This window comes from Trachemys scripta, chromosome 7 (assembly GCF_013100865.1).
Source record: "Trachemys scripta elegans isolate TJP31775 chromosome 7, CAS_Tse_1.0, whole genome shotgun sequence".
Classification (NCBI taxonomy): domain Eukaryota; kingdom Metazoa; phylum Chordata; order Testudines; family Emydidae; genus Trachemys; species Trachemys scripta.
In genome coordinates, this window is record NC_048304.1 from 4,510,689 (window position 1) to 4,522,916 (window position 12,228).

General features: G+C 44.8%; 1 protein-coding gene across 27 annotated transcripts in view; it reads right to left on the bottom strand.

The window, feature by feature from the left end:
• Positions 1 to 5,034: 5,034 nt before the first annotated feature.
• The window catches only part of CADPS (calcium dependent secretion activator), a 364,439-nt gene continuing 357,245 nt past the window's right edge, over positions 5,035 to 12,228 (bottom strand). For all 27 annotated transcript variants that reach the window (XM_034776664.1, XM_034776659.1, XM_034776658.1 and 24 more), the window contains 2 exons: positions 7,966 to 8,070; positions 5,035 to 6,242 (listed from right to left, as the gene is read on the bottom strand). In XM_034776664.1, coding sequence (XP_034632555.1) covers positions 6,063 to 6,242; positions 7,966 to 8,070 — 285 coding nt within the window. In that variant the 3' untranslated portion in view covers positions 5,035 to 6,062. The remainder of the gene's footprint in view (positions 6,243 to 7,965; positions 8,071 to 12,228) is intronic.

Below are 12,228 nucleotides of genomic sequence, written 5' to 3' on the forward strand. Positions count from 1 at the left end.
ATTGCTTTTCTCTTCCCCAATGAGCGCGGTTCATAGCTGGCCAGACATAGCGCAGGCAGTGAAGACGGGACCTCCATTGCACGGCGGATGGAGCCGGATGACGATTTGTTATGGAGCAGGTTTAAAATTGAGGAAAAGGGGATGTGCTAGGGAGACTGGCAAATAACAGTGTTTGTTTACGCACTCACATCAAACAGGTTAGTCAAGCCTGTCGGAGACTGAAGAACTTCAGAGGCCCTGACAAAGGCGGGTGAATGGTGAGCGAGCCGGCACATGAACTGCAGGGAGACAAATACAAGGTGATGCCTTACAAGCTCAGGCCTAATTTGAACTATTGTGGTGCATTCCTGGGTTCTAAATGAGCAATTACCATTCAGGAAACCGAGCTGGGCAACACTGCGGACAGCTCAGCGGAGGGGTCAGGTGATGTCACAGTGGTAGTAAAAAACCCAGTAGAAAATATTAGCCTGTAGGAGAGCAGTGATAATTATTATTGCCATTTTGCCAATGCCTTGATGTCAACCAGTGGTGCATTCTTGCCTGGATTTCTACGGTTCCTCCATTTCTTCCTTTTTGTGCAGCGTCAGTGCTGGCAAACGCAGTTATTTTACACGTGATCATTATTACTTTTACAGGGTTCTCGCTTGTCCTTAGCACTTATAATGTGCCAATTGCTTCAACCAAATCACTGACCTGTATTCACCCAGAAAGCCACAGGCCAGTTTCTTGAGTAGAGCTCATACAATGGGTAACACTTTTCGGTCTAGAGATGTAGTTACAGCCTCATCATCTGAACCATTAACCCTGCCCAACACCATGACTCTTTCATATAGCCGAGCGCCAGGCCTGGACAACTTTTATCAGCTGCTTTGAGCGATAGGGCCTTGTTCACCACAGCTGTCATCTGCGCGCTCCTCAGCAAGTCTGCGCTTCCAAAAACTCCATCTTGTCAGGCTCTGACCACCTGGTTTGTTTTCAGATTGAACAGTTGAGTCATAATATGTTTGTTTATTTCAACAACTGTATTCCTCGCATAGGAAATGAGCCAATATGTCTACGATGGGCAGAGTGAAATATGCCGTGTTTACAGTTGCTTTTTGCCATCTCACTCTCAAATTTTACAATATAATCAAAATCTGATTTTTATACTTCTGGCCCCTGTCATTGACTTAATCTTCGTAAGTGTTCCCATTATTCCGGCTAGTTCGTTGTTGCATGTATTAATTTTAATCTTTTGATCTCCATATTAGCTACTGCCTGCGACTAATTTGTTGCACAGTGTTTTTCTTTGTTTTGACCTGCAAGGCATTTTTAGGATGGCACAGAACTCTACTGGCAGATTGCATATAATCTCTGCACTTCCCCCTCCCTCTCTTTGCATAGTTCAACAAACGCAGATGTACAATTTTAGATGAAATCCACCTCTCCTATGAAGGTGGTGGGGGATGAGGAGGGGGGTGGAAATCACTGCATGTTTAACTAAAGAAACCAACCAAGCTTGAATGAAGGCTGTACACTGAAATACACTGGGGTGAGGAGCTATCAATCTTTTATTTATTATTTAAACCTATCTAGAGCTCACCTTGATAAACTAAGCACAATTATACTCATTTTAGATGCAGTCTTAGACATCAGCTAGTTTCTGCAGCATCCAGGGCTCCCATTCTGAAACGCAAAGAAGGTTTATTTTTTGGGAAGGGTTTGAGGTGGGCAGCTTGACCCTGGCTCAGTCCAGCATTCGGCCTCTGTCCAGCCACTTGACCAACAGTTGCTGAGTCATGGCGCGCTCAGAAAGGCTCAGAGCTTTGCAGCCTTGAGCTGTGTCAATCTCAGGAGGCAGAAAAGCCGCTGCAGCGAATGTGAAATAACTATCGCTGCCAAGGCTGTGTTTTACCTTGGGTCACTTTTTGCTTGGTCATTACATGAACATTTTTCGCTTTGGGAGCTGATTCTTTAACCCTATGTTGGTTTATTAAAAAACCCAACCAAACAAAAAACAACCCAAAGTGGCTCACACTAGCCCAGCGATGTCATTTTTGCATTTTAAAAAAAAGCGACATGACAACAACCTTTGCTTCATCCATGCGTTTTTGTAATGCTTCGGGACACACATTTTTCTTTTACTAGGAAATCTCTGCCTTTCTGCCTCACTGAGGACCAAAACAGTACTGTTTAAGACGCCTCTGGGCCAGGGCAGCTGCATTATAACAGCGAGGAAGGAAACGAAACGACTAGTTGCTGAAATGTAAAACAAATTGGCTGACTAGCTGCTGAGACTTGTCAGACAAATGGTGGATTCCATTTCCAGTATCCATGCCACGTGCATTAACTCTGCCAAACAAGGCTATTTTAGCTGGATGCCTTTCCATAAAGACGGGAGAGGCCTTGGCCTGGTCTGCACTTAAAAGTTTTTTTGGCATAGCGATGTTGGTTGGGGTGGCGTGTGATGCTCTCCCGTCCCCTGCCCCCCCCAACACAGTTAGCTATGCTGGTAGAAGTGCTAGACATGGGTATCCTGGCAAAAAAAAGAGAGTCCCTTTGCTGGAATAGTTTGCTCTGGTTGGGGAACTGGGATAAGTTATACTGCCCAAAGAATGCCTGGTATAAGCAGCTTCTCCAGTGTGTGTGTGTGTTTGCTGGTATATCAAACCCTTTCAAGTGTGCACAGCCGCTAAGATTGACTGTAACAGGATCCCACCTGAGGCTGTGTGTGTTTGAGTCCGAGTCCCTGTGTAGTTTATGCCCAGGAGGGCTTTAAACCTGGAGTTACGGGCAAATAAGTAGAAACAGGCCATTTTTGAAATGGTGTGTCTGAGGGAGCCGCCCCAAATCCGCATTCCCAGTGTCTCTGCTCCTGGTTGTTTGTAATGAGCTCTGGGACGTTATCATCAACAAGTCACCCAGTTCATGCCCTTACCCCACCGTCCAGGCTGTGGATAATTAAAGGGAACGAGGCGAATCAGATACACACAGCCACCTTTGCCCAACGCAGCTGCCACAGTGGCCTGGTTGGGGGTGGGATAGGCATGACCACAGCAGGTAGCCAGCTCTGAGCAGGAACAGCAGCTGGCACGTTGCTCAGTTCTTTTTTATGTGCCACTCTCCCTCCTCCCCCGCCGCGTAAATCACTGGTGGAGCAGAAACCAGGTTGGTTTCTCTACTGACCTGGTAGGAAGGGGGTTAGCTGGGACGGGTGGCAGGGCTGGGTTACGCTTTGGGTTGAAATGTTCTTTAGAGGCCGACCAAGCCCAAGTCTGGCTTTCTTAGCTGTTCTCAACAAGCTTAAGGGGCCGTGCCCTGGCCAGTGGAGGAAAAATCCCCGCCCTTGTTTGAACAAGCCCCACAGCAGCACCTCTGGTATATGGGAATTCAACCCTTCAGGCGCAAGAAGCCACTTGGATTTCTCCGGGGTTTAAAAAAACCTGGTTCCACATCATTAAAAAAAGGAAAGAAACAATTAGAGATTTTTACCCTGTTTGCCTGAGGTTCCTTCGGCATCTGTAACCCACTGTAATGTACTGTGGCTCCCTGTCCACCTCCAGTGCCTGGCCCCCACCCACAGTATTGTGCGTCGACACGAGCCTTCGAGCTAAGGCCAGGCAGTCGGGGCTTTTAGAGCCAGAGCTGCCAGAGTCAGTCCCTGCTGCTGACCCATCGGGTGGCTCCCGTTACACAAGGCCAAGAGTTTTGCCAGTGTGTAGGAGGCTGAGTTCCCAGTGGTCAAAGTCCCCTAAACTGCCACCGAGTGGCTGCTCCGTGGCCAAGCCCCAGCCCTGAGAGAGCATGCATCCCAATAGCCCAATGGCCAGTGTGCTGCGCATGTATCCCAATAGCCCAGTGATTTCTACCTGTAGCTCTGAGCTTGTCAAAACCCTGTGCCCCAACAGTGGATGGCAAGGCCCATTCAGTTCAGGTATAGCCTGCATATGGATTTTTACACCCACCTTTGCTTTAAGTATTCATAGAGGCTGAATGCCTGTTTTTAATGGCTGGGACCATGGGATTTCAGGGGTGATGCCAGCCAAGGAGCACTGAGAGGATGTCGCAGCCAGGTGTGTAGAGAAGAACTGCTTTCAAAAATAATGGAAGTGAGACAAGCTGGGTGAGGTAATATCTCTTATTGAACCAGCCTCTGTTGGTGAGAGAGAGACGAGCTTTCATCTTCAGGTCAAGAGCTCTGTGAAGCTCGAAAGCATGTCTCTTCTGCCAACCGACAGTCCAATAAAAGATGCCCCTCACTCCCCTTGTCTCTCTGATCGCCTGGGACCGACACAGCTAGAATAACATTGCCATAAGTGTTAGGCTTCATTCAGCCTTCTCCATCACAGCATTTTTAGTCTGATTAGACTGTGTGAGGGATCGACGGGGAAACACTACTACATTTGCCGGTAAAACTTTGAGTCTAACGAGCTTTTCATCAGGGCATCATGTTTTAATTTCAATTAAGAGGTTGATCACGCAACATGCACTTTTAATTCCTACCAGATGTTTTTAGCACTGTGAGGGAAGGTTACAATACAAAGGAGGCCCTTGGTAAGTGTCAGGAAAGGCCAATTACTGTGTCACAATAGGAACAACTTGCAACCACTTCCAAGAACAAACCATCTGCCAGCCCCCGAACGATGGATCACACGGCGGTGTGTGCAGGTAAAGGCAGGACTAACTGCCAGCGCGATGCTGGGAACTCCTAGGGTGAGAATCATAAAAGTGTTTAGGTCCCCAACTCCCACTGAAATCAATCGGAGTTGGGCATCTAAATACCTTTGTGAATTTCCACCCTTGGTACGTGGGGAAGATAGAGTATGGTCCTGGTCTGGAACGTGTCCTTATTAATGCCTTCCTCACCTTGATCTTTGTGAGTGAAGTAGAAAACAATCTACTTAAATCAATAAACTGGAGAAATACCCACATGGAACCCCCCCCCCCAGCCCTTGTTTATTCTGGACGGGGATGGGGGATGAGGGATGCGGGGGGGGGACTCTTACATCTTAGCTTGTCATTTTTTTCTAAGGCAGACATAAAAAGACTCCATAGTTTATTCTCAGGACATCTGAATAGTCATTTATTGAAAAGCCACAGTTCCCACACTTTTACAACTGTCGGCTTGTAAAAGGCCAAAGCAAAATGGATCCACTATTTTACACAGCTTCTGGAGGGGGAAATCGGGGACATGCAGTTACTGGTCAAAATGCAATGTACATGACATATATTAAAAAAACATTGTGAAACAAAGGAATTTAAGTTATGGTAACAGTCTACTGGAATAAATGTTCCTATATTATTATAAACACTTCTTTATAATCTAAGATTGTAAGTAAAGTCGCCTTTTTACATACACAGATACTTGAAACAAACAAGGTGTAACATTTAGAGGGGCAAATGTTGACATAAAACAACTGCTTTGGACTGTACCATGGCATGAATGTAGCCATTATTCTAGGATTTACTGTTGTGGCAATCAGAATTACTAATCCATTGGTACATACCCTCTATGGAGTTAACTGTATCTTTAAGGAGAAGCGCATGGTTTATTAACTGGGATGCAGAATGATTCAAACAGCTGGATTTAAAAAAAAAAGAACAGAGAACAAAAAACTCATTTGTAACAGCCTCACTTTTCTTTTAAAAACAAAGCTGTTATTATTAATTTTAAGCAGTTGGCATCCACAGAAGAGAAACAAAGAAATGAAAGTACTTGATTCACTCATCTTCACAACAATTTACCATCAATGTATATACAGTACATTAATGAAGCATTGTTTAAACTTTAATTATAACAGGGGACACACCTAGCATGTATTCTATGTAGTTTTCCATTAACAGTATTAAACAATGGTGCTCCATATTGCTTATGAACATAGAGATATGAAATTAGGAAACCAATGAATCAAACAGAGGTGCTAATCTTATTACCACACAGCTAAATGGCAATTGTATTGGTAAACTTCTCATGGGTATTTAGAGCTGACAGAAAAATTCCTAATGTGGCTAACTGAACAATAGACTAGGTACATGCACTGGCGAAGAAGCCACCACCACGTGGGCCTCTAGACCAGAATTATCTAATCATCCTCTTCATCTTCTTCATCACTGTCCTTCATTGTGATTCCCTGAAGACCTCCGCCTTCACTAACTGACGCTGTGGCTTCTTCTACAGTCAGCCGGTTTCGCACGGTGTCATAGGTTTTGCTGTTTAGGGTGGAGTCCAGCACTCCTTGCAATCGGAAATCTCTATAGGTTTTCTAGGATGGAAGTGACGTGTTGGGAGGGAGAGACAAACAGCACAAAGTCAAGTTTAATTCCCCAACACAGATTACTCATGCTTCATTTCAATAGACATCAAAGAGTGGGCCTGGTCCTGCATCACCAGGCCATGAACGTCCACGGACGTACTCCACGGACATCACGGACACGAAGGGCATTTTACATGGCGGTGGCAATGCAGTGATGGGTGTAACTGTAACTTGTGCCCGCTTTATATCGCCAGAGAAATAGAAAATGGCCTTTGTGTAAATGACACTCTGGCCACTTTTGGCCACTTCAACAGGAGTTTTGCCTGAGTAAGGACTTCAGGATCGGGCGCCCACTGTGTTAATGATGCACAAGCTGCAAAGTATATTGGGATGTATCCAGTTCCCCTTGGCAATGTATTGCTGCAACACATACCGTAGTTATTTCCCCTCATAAAATAAAAACTCCATATCACATAGAGACATGGTTACACGGCACCAAAACGCTCTACTCCAGTGAACTGAAAATATTTTAAATACTCCTATCTACAAAATTCAAATCTTGTTGACAAGTCCAGTCCTGCACATTAGAGACACTGACTATATATGTCAAAAACAAACACACTGTGCATAAGTGTATCTGTTTATATCTTCCCCTCCTTCCACAGTCTGCAGCTATTGGTATGTTATAAAAGTTTCCTGGGTAGTTAAGCGTTAAAATTAACCTCTTTGTATCTGAATTTAGAACTTTCTTGATTGATTTCTGTGAGATAAGACTCCAGCAGTAATACCATTAATTTAATAACACACTATAAAACAGTAACTGGATTAAGTAGTTACATTCTCAAATTGGGTCTAGCAGCTACCGAAAGCAATATTAGCTTTAAAAGAACATAAACCCAGAAAAATAATTCCTCAGCTAATTAACAAATAGAGATTATTTGCTGGTGCCTATTGTTCCAATTTATGAAAAGTACATTTAGTACATTTCAGTTGTAATTTTGTTATGCTTTGATTTGTTCTTGGAGTACAGGAAAATACAAACATTTTAAAACACTAGGCCAAAAAGCATCAAATAGAACCTAAAATGATCAAAAAACGTATTTACCCCCTTCTGTGATCTTATTTCACGTAAACCACTGTGATTTCACACTGAAATAATTATCATTAGTCCAAGACACACACATGCACAGAAAAAAAATGCTACTTTCAGGGTATGTTATCTCACCTTTGTGATCCCTTAGAGTTGATTGTATACACCCATTGTAAAAGAAACTACTTCAATTAACTACGAGAACAATCATGATTTGCATTCTGACAATGAGCACAAGACATATTTAAATATTTTTGGGAGTAAATATTTCCCTTCAACCAAGTCTTGGGATTTTTTTAAATTAAACCCCAAGTTAAAATGGATTAATTGGTGTGATCAACATGTTTGCACATAAAAAAGTCAATTTTTGGAATGTTTATTGTACAATTAGGGTTAAATGTCAATAATATATTTTCCCCCTTGCAGTGTAAATAACTACTTAATAATTGTGGGAAGTATTTTTCTAATCTATATCTGCCTCAAATTCCCTTTGATCAATTTTTGTACTTGCAGTATCCCCATATGCATCTAATATAAACTGTTCTAATTAATGATTTACTTGTTTGGCTACAGAATACATTTCCTCTAAGAAAACCTACCACACACAGTGCTTCCAATGCAAAGTCACATAAAAATTATTACCTTTACCATCCTAATAAGAGTTTTCAGTTGGTAAATGTGAAGCTGCAGGTCCATGCGGTCTGTCAACCAGGTGCAAATGACATTCATTGAGCTGGTGTACCATTGCTGCAAGAGAGACAAAAGTTCTCCAGCAAACACATCCCATGAGGATCATGAATAAACACGATCTGCGAACAGGCAGATACAATCAGGACTGACCTTTTCTATTTGCCAACCTGTGAAATGACTATGACAGGATTACTAGGGAATTTTTTTAAAAGCAGAATTTCAATGAATGAGCATTTCTTTTTCATAATCAGATTCTCCCCCTCCCATCCCAAAAAAGGGATTATTAAATAAAACATGCATCCCAGGACAACAGACTTTTAGCACAACGCATCCATCTACAGCCTTCTCAACAAGGAACATCTATGGATGGTAACGATCAGAGAGCAACAGCACGGCTGGCTTTTCCACAGTAGGGTGGGCAGTATCACCTTTGCCAATGATTGGATTTGCCAGCAAGGATGTGTTTTATCCCAATGCTTTTCTTACAGCTGCTCCACCATGACCCTGCCACTAACCACATCAAACCCAGAGATTTCTTTGCCACTTACCTGCTTTGAAATTTCAAACCCCATCAGCCGTAGGAGGCCTCGGATTCCCTAAGAGGAGCAGACTGCATGGACTAGGGGATTCTAATACAACCTGATCATACTAGTACACAGTAACTGCAGGGCTAGGATACACTGTCATAAGAGCATACAGCATTGGCTGCACTATCTGCTCCAGTCTCAACCCCAACAGTTGTAAAAGCAGATAGCAAAAAGAGCTAATTTCAAGATGTTGAAACTATAGCTCCCCTCAAGGGGCTGAACTTTTGCTTCTCGTCTGTGAAAAATGCTCACAGCTGTGTCACGGCAGACTGCCGCCCCTGCAGAGCAGGAAGGCTCTGGTGGGCTATGGGGTTAGAGCACTGCTCCTATATTCATCCATCTCAGAGACATATGAGCAACGCTTCCAAACGGCTGGATAAAAAGGGGGAAAAATCAAATCTTAAAATGTCACCAGTTTTCATCCACTTGGTATTATCCAAAGAACAACTGAAACGGAATTAAAAAATTACTTGTGCAGAGATATATGCACACCCAACTTCTCTTTCTCACACTCAGTATGTGCACTCATCACTCCTACACTATTACTTTTCACATGTGCCAATCCATGCACCAGAGACCAGTGGAAATTTAAACAAGTGCTAGTTAAAAATGCTTTTCATACTCTTCCCCTCCCCACTCCGACCCTCTCTAAGACAGTGTGTCTGTTAGACAGTCACATCTTTTGTCAATGTTACTTCAAACTTGGGCTGACATTTTTATTTCTCTTGTAAAGCAGAACGAGGTAGTTTAGTTCTTAGATTATGGCCCCATTAGTGAAACTGTCTTTTTTAGCCCTCTTTGGAGATCATCAGTTCATCAGACACTCACAAAAACATACCTGCCCCCAAAAGGTTAATTGCAAAGGGAAAAAAATGAAAATTGATCAGGGACCAGGGCGCTGATTCCCCCCTTTGTCCCACCAGCTTGACGCTAGTGATCCTCTGTTGATTTCATTGCAGTTACTCTAGTGTAAAAAAGAGCAGGGCCACGCCCATGTTAGTATAACTTGCACATTTCAGCACTAACAAAATTCCTTCTTTAGTGTGAATGATCTGTCTGGGGTTGGGTTTTGCAGATCTGTACCTCAGCCAGACAGGAGGCAACTGAGACACGTCATAACCACAGGGCGTGTTAGAGGCAAGAAGTGTGGAGTCTAACCAGGTACCTCATTCTGGCTGTCCACCCCAGACTTTGCTACCAGTCATGGGACTCCCTTCCCCCTTATGCCTAGGGCAATGGAAACCTATGGCCTGTCCTATGAATTTTCCCTCTGCAGGGGGATGTCTCCTCATGGAAGAAACAGGGGACAGCGGGAAGTGAAACCCCCTCAACTAGTTTCTCTCAGGGATATATGCACATGCTTCCCCCCTGCCCTGCCAGCTATTGGTGCCTGGTGAAGATGCCTGCTGGAGATACTGTGCGTTCAAAGGCTTCCCTGACCATAGCTGCCCCCGAATACGCCTTTAAATGGGTCTCTTGCACTATATTCCCCTGTGTTGAGGGGGCGAGTTCCCTCATCTAGCTCCTTCTCACCTACTTATTGAGGTTCTTTCCTGGGCACCCCTCACCATGGCATCTGGGTGTCCTCTCCTGCCTCGCAGGATCAGTACAGACCAGTCATTGATTTCCTAACCCAGGGAGCCACAGAACGTCCCCAGCTGCCAAATCGGCAATAGGATCTCTGAGGTAGCTGAAAAAGTGCTCAAGAGGTCCTGTAGTCAGACCACTCCCTATTCATTATACCCTGGCATGGCGTCCACTCCTTTCCCCGACTTGTGGGGAGGTTTTCTGTCCAAAGTCAATTGTACCTTGCTCCAGCTCTGCCTCTGTAGGATGTTTCCATTCTCCCTGGGGCCTCTGGGCGCAGGGCATCTTTTCCACATTTATAATTTGGTTTCTGCATCCCAACTTAACTTGCATCCCCTGGTTTAACCCATTCGATCTGTTTTGTTCCCTGTAACCTTTCAGCCTAAACAGGGTTAAGTGTTTTGTAGGCATCACAGCAGAGGTGTGTTTTAAGACTGCTGTCAGGCTGACCCGTAATTAACATGCCAATTAGCAGCAATCCACAATGAGGGCTGCGCAGAATTTAGTGAAGATGTACTTGAAAGAATGCAAAGGGCCTGTTTTTTGTTTTTAACTTTTTATAATTAAAACCTCTTCTTTCCTGGCTAGGCTCAGAGACACGGCTCAGCAGCACGCTCACAAAGTGACAGCCTCATCCAGCCAATTAAACCCAGAGAGAACCAGGTAGTTCAAATCTTGGTGTTCTATGTTCATTCTACTGCACTTAATTACTGTCTAGTGAGCTGGGAAACATTAACCTCTGCGTGTTGGGAACCCTGAATAGAACATTCATTTGGCTGAGTAAATGAAAGGCTTCTGGTAGCCCCAAATTTACCCTCTTTAGCTAGTTTGAGGGGTCCTATGATCTCACTGAAGTAGCTAAGAGAGGAACCTCTCCCCACTTTCACTCTCTACCCGTACACACTCCCTCTACTGTCTAGCACGCCTCAACTCCAGGATCTCCTTGGACTACAGATTTAGCTGCTTTTCAGTGAGACATTTAGCCTCTTCTGTTTGAAAAAGCATGTAGCAAGCCAACCTGCTGCGTGTTAAATGTTTGTATTGAACGTTTTCTATGGAAGGAACTGGAGTTTTCCTGCACAGGTTTATTTAGTGCCTAGAAGCTGTGAGAGATTAGTAGTAAGGTTACTTGCCAGGGGCTGTCTATAGCTGGTATCCCTTCCCACATTCCTTGTATGTTTCCCTGTGCAGGCCCTCACAAAATACACCAGAAGCAGCACACGATTGGCACATCGTCAGATTCACCCCATGGAGTCCGTTGGGACCCAGCAGACCAGGCTAAAGGTGGTGCGAAGGACCTGCCTTGCCTATGGCCCTGGGTTCATTTTAATTTGTTCCTTTACTATCGCTGGGAGAACAAATGGATGAGCCCCAGCGTGGCTGGTTAGAGCTACGGACTGTAAAACACTGGGACTAGCCCTTCTGGGGAGTCTTTCGACTGATTTCAAAGGCCCTCTGTCAGCAGGTGTCCAACCTCCTTTGCTTTAGAAAGGGATTTTCTTGATTAAAAGAATTGGACCCAAGTTTCCAGGTCAAGGTGCCAGGCTTCCCCGCAGAACGTGTGACTGACTATAGACTGAGGGCAAGTCTTCACTACGGGGGGGGGGGGGGGTCGATTTAAGATACGCAAATTCAGCTATGCGAATAGCGTAGCTGAATTCGACGTATCGGAGCCGACTTACCCCGCTGTGAGGACGGCGGCAAAATCGACCTCCGCAGCTCCCCATCGACGGCGCTTATTCCCACCTCCGCTGGTCGAGTAAGAGCGTCGATTCGGGGATCGATTGTCGCGTCCCGACGAGACGCGATAATTCGATCCCCGAGAGATCGATTTCTACCCGCCATTTCAGGCGAGCAGTGTAGACCTAGCCTGAGAGCAAGGCCTGCTGGGAAGGGGAAGCAGGAAATAAGAGGCAGGTCCCTGCCTTTCGGTGGGGACTGAAACACAGAGGGAGCTGTAGTCTGCTGGTTGGGCTCCCCATGTGAAAGGGACTGTGGTCTCAGTGGGGTTTCCAGCTGAAAGGGGAGGGGGAAACGAGCC